We start from the raw sequence: 1,812 nt of genomic DNA, 5'->3' as shown, positions 1-1,812 counted from the left end.
TTTGGAGGGGAACCTGGGAAAGCAGATATTGTAACATCTAATAAAAAGAAAACATCTAATAAAAAAAGTTTCAATGTAATTATGTCTTAAGCTTTCTTGTACACAGGGGACTGAGTTAATTATCATCATGTTTTCCAAACTGTTCTTAAATATGCCTGAAATAAACTATTGGTGTCAGCTAACACTAGCTGCTGAGTTGTGTTGAATTGGACTTCCTTCTTGCAGATAGACATTCTGTTGGCCAGGGTGTTTGCAGAAATACCCCACCCCCAGTCATACAGTTTTTTCCCTGTCCAGATATTTTTTTTTGTTGTCTCATTGGTTTTTGGAGCAAGCTGTGGCTTCCTATACATCCAATCAAACTTTACTTTGAGGCTAGTTGTGTTCATGAGTCATTATCCTGAACTACTCTTTTCATATCTGCAAGGTTTAGAGACAGATTTTCTTTCCTTCTTACCTTGACTGCTTAGTTAAAGTCATGTAAAATAACTTCTAATATGTGTTACCAGGTCTATTTCACCATGTACCTGGTTTTTCTCCTAGATCTTAGTCAAAGATAATGTAAATTAACCCAAATTATTGTTGTTGTTGTTGTTTAAATTAGGTTAATTTATGGGTTAAATTTTTATTCTGGGGAGAGATTAAGAATGTCAGTTTTTAGAGATTTCAGGTTAGCTAAAGCAACTAATATAGAGGTGTTATTTACTCATTTGGAAAGACTCTGGGCATTCAGTGTTCTAAGAACACGGTAAAATGTTTTAAACCAAAGATATCTATCTGTTCTTAAATAAGCCTGAAATAAACTACTGGTGTCAGAGCTTACACCTATTTAATTTTTTTTAAAAAAAGGCAGCAGAAATGAATTATTTTTTGAATAATAGAAAATTATCATTTTAAACAAGTAAACATAAGATACTAATACCCATTAAACAGAGGACCATAACTAAAGAAGATGTTTATTTTGGTTTATGGTTCCTAAGGGATAGAGTCCATTGAGGAAAGGAAACATGGCAACAAGCTGCAGGCATGGTGGCTGCTGCATCAGGAAACAGAGAGCTCACATCCTTAATAGCAAGCATGGAGCAGAGAGAATGGGCTACACGTGGTTTGAGGCTTTAATTTCAAAATGTTCTCCCAGTGACACACTTCTTTCAGTAAGACCTTCCCAAACAGTACCACCAACCAGAAGCAAAGTGTTCAAATACCAGAGACTATGGGAGGTGTGGCATTTCTCAAACCACCACAATGAGAAGTTGACAGCATTATGTCTATTACTTTAATTAGTACTGACATGTAGAGAGGGAGTATTGTGGGGCAATATTTTTTCTTCTGTTTTGTTTTAAGTAGCAGAGCAACAAATTTAAACTTTTGAGTTAAAAACTAAATTTTTATCTAGATGATAACAGGCAATTTAGCAGATGCACTGTTGAGAGTATGGCTATACTTAGGATGAGAACTGAAGCAGAGGCCAGGGAGGAATGCTGCTTATTGGCTTGGTCCTCATGGCTTGCTCAGCTTGCTTTCTTGTATAGTCTAGGCTCAGGTATGGTACCATCCACAATGATCTGGGCCCTCCCAATTTAATCATTAATTAAGAAGATGCACTATAGACTTGCCTATAGGTAAATTAATTTTCCATAATATTTTTATTTGAGAGTTTTATATTTTGAACCCTGAGTAACCCTTTCCAGTCCAGGTCTACCCTATCCCAGATAAGAAGGAGGAAGAGGAGGAGGAGGAGGAAGAGGGGGAGGAGAAGAAGAAGAAGAAGAAGAAGAAGAAGAAGAAGAAGAAGAAGGAGAAGGAGAAGGA

At 36.5% G+C, this 1,812-nt stretch overlaps 1 protein-coding gene across 1 annotated transcript in view; it reads left to right on the top strand.

Moving 5' to 3' along the window:
• Positions 1–570, top strand: part of LOC116094893 — a 71,116-nt gene extending 70,546 nt beyond the window's left edge. Inside the window, 1 exon segment of the mRNA XM_031376285.1 lies at positions 544–570. Coding sequence (XP_031232145.1) covers positions 544–570 — 27 coding nt within the window.
• Positions 571–1,812: the final 1,242 nt, after the last annotated feature.

The sequence above is a fragment of the Mastomys coucha genome, unplaced genomic scaffold (genome assembly GCF_008632895.1).
Source record: "Mastomys coucha isolate ucsf_1 unplaced genomic scaffold, UCSF_Mcou_1 pScaffold17, whole genome shotgun sequence".
Lineage (NCBI taxonomy): Eukaryota > Metazoa > Chordata > Mammalia > Rodentia > Muridae > Mastomys > Mastomys coucha.
The sequence above is the reverse complement of the archived record's forward strand: the minus strand, read 5'-3'. Positions and strand labels throughout refer to the sequence as shown.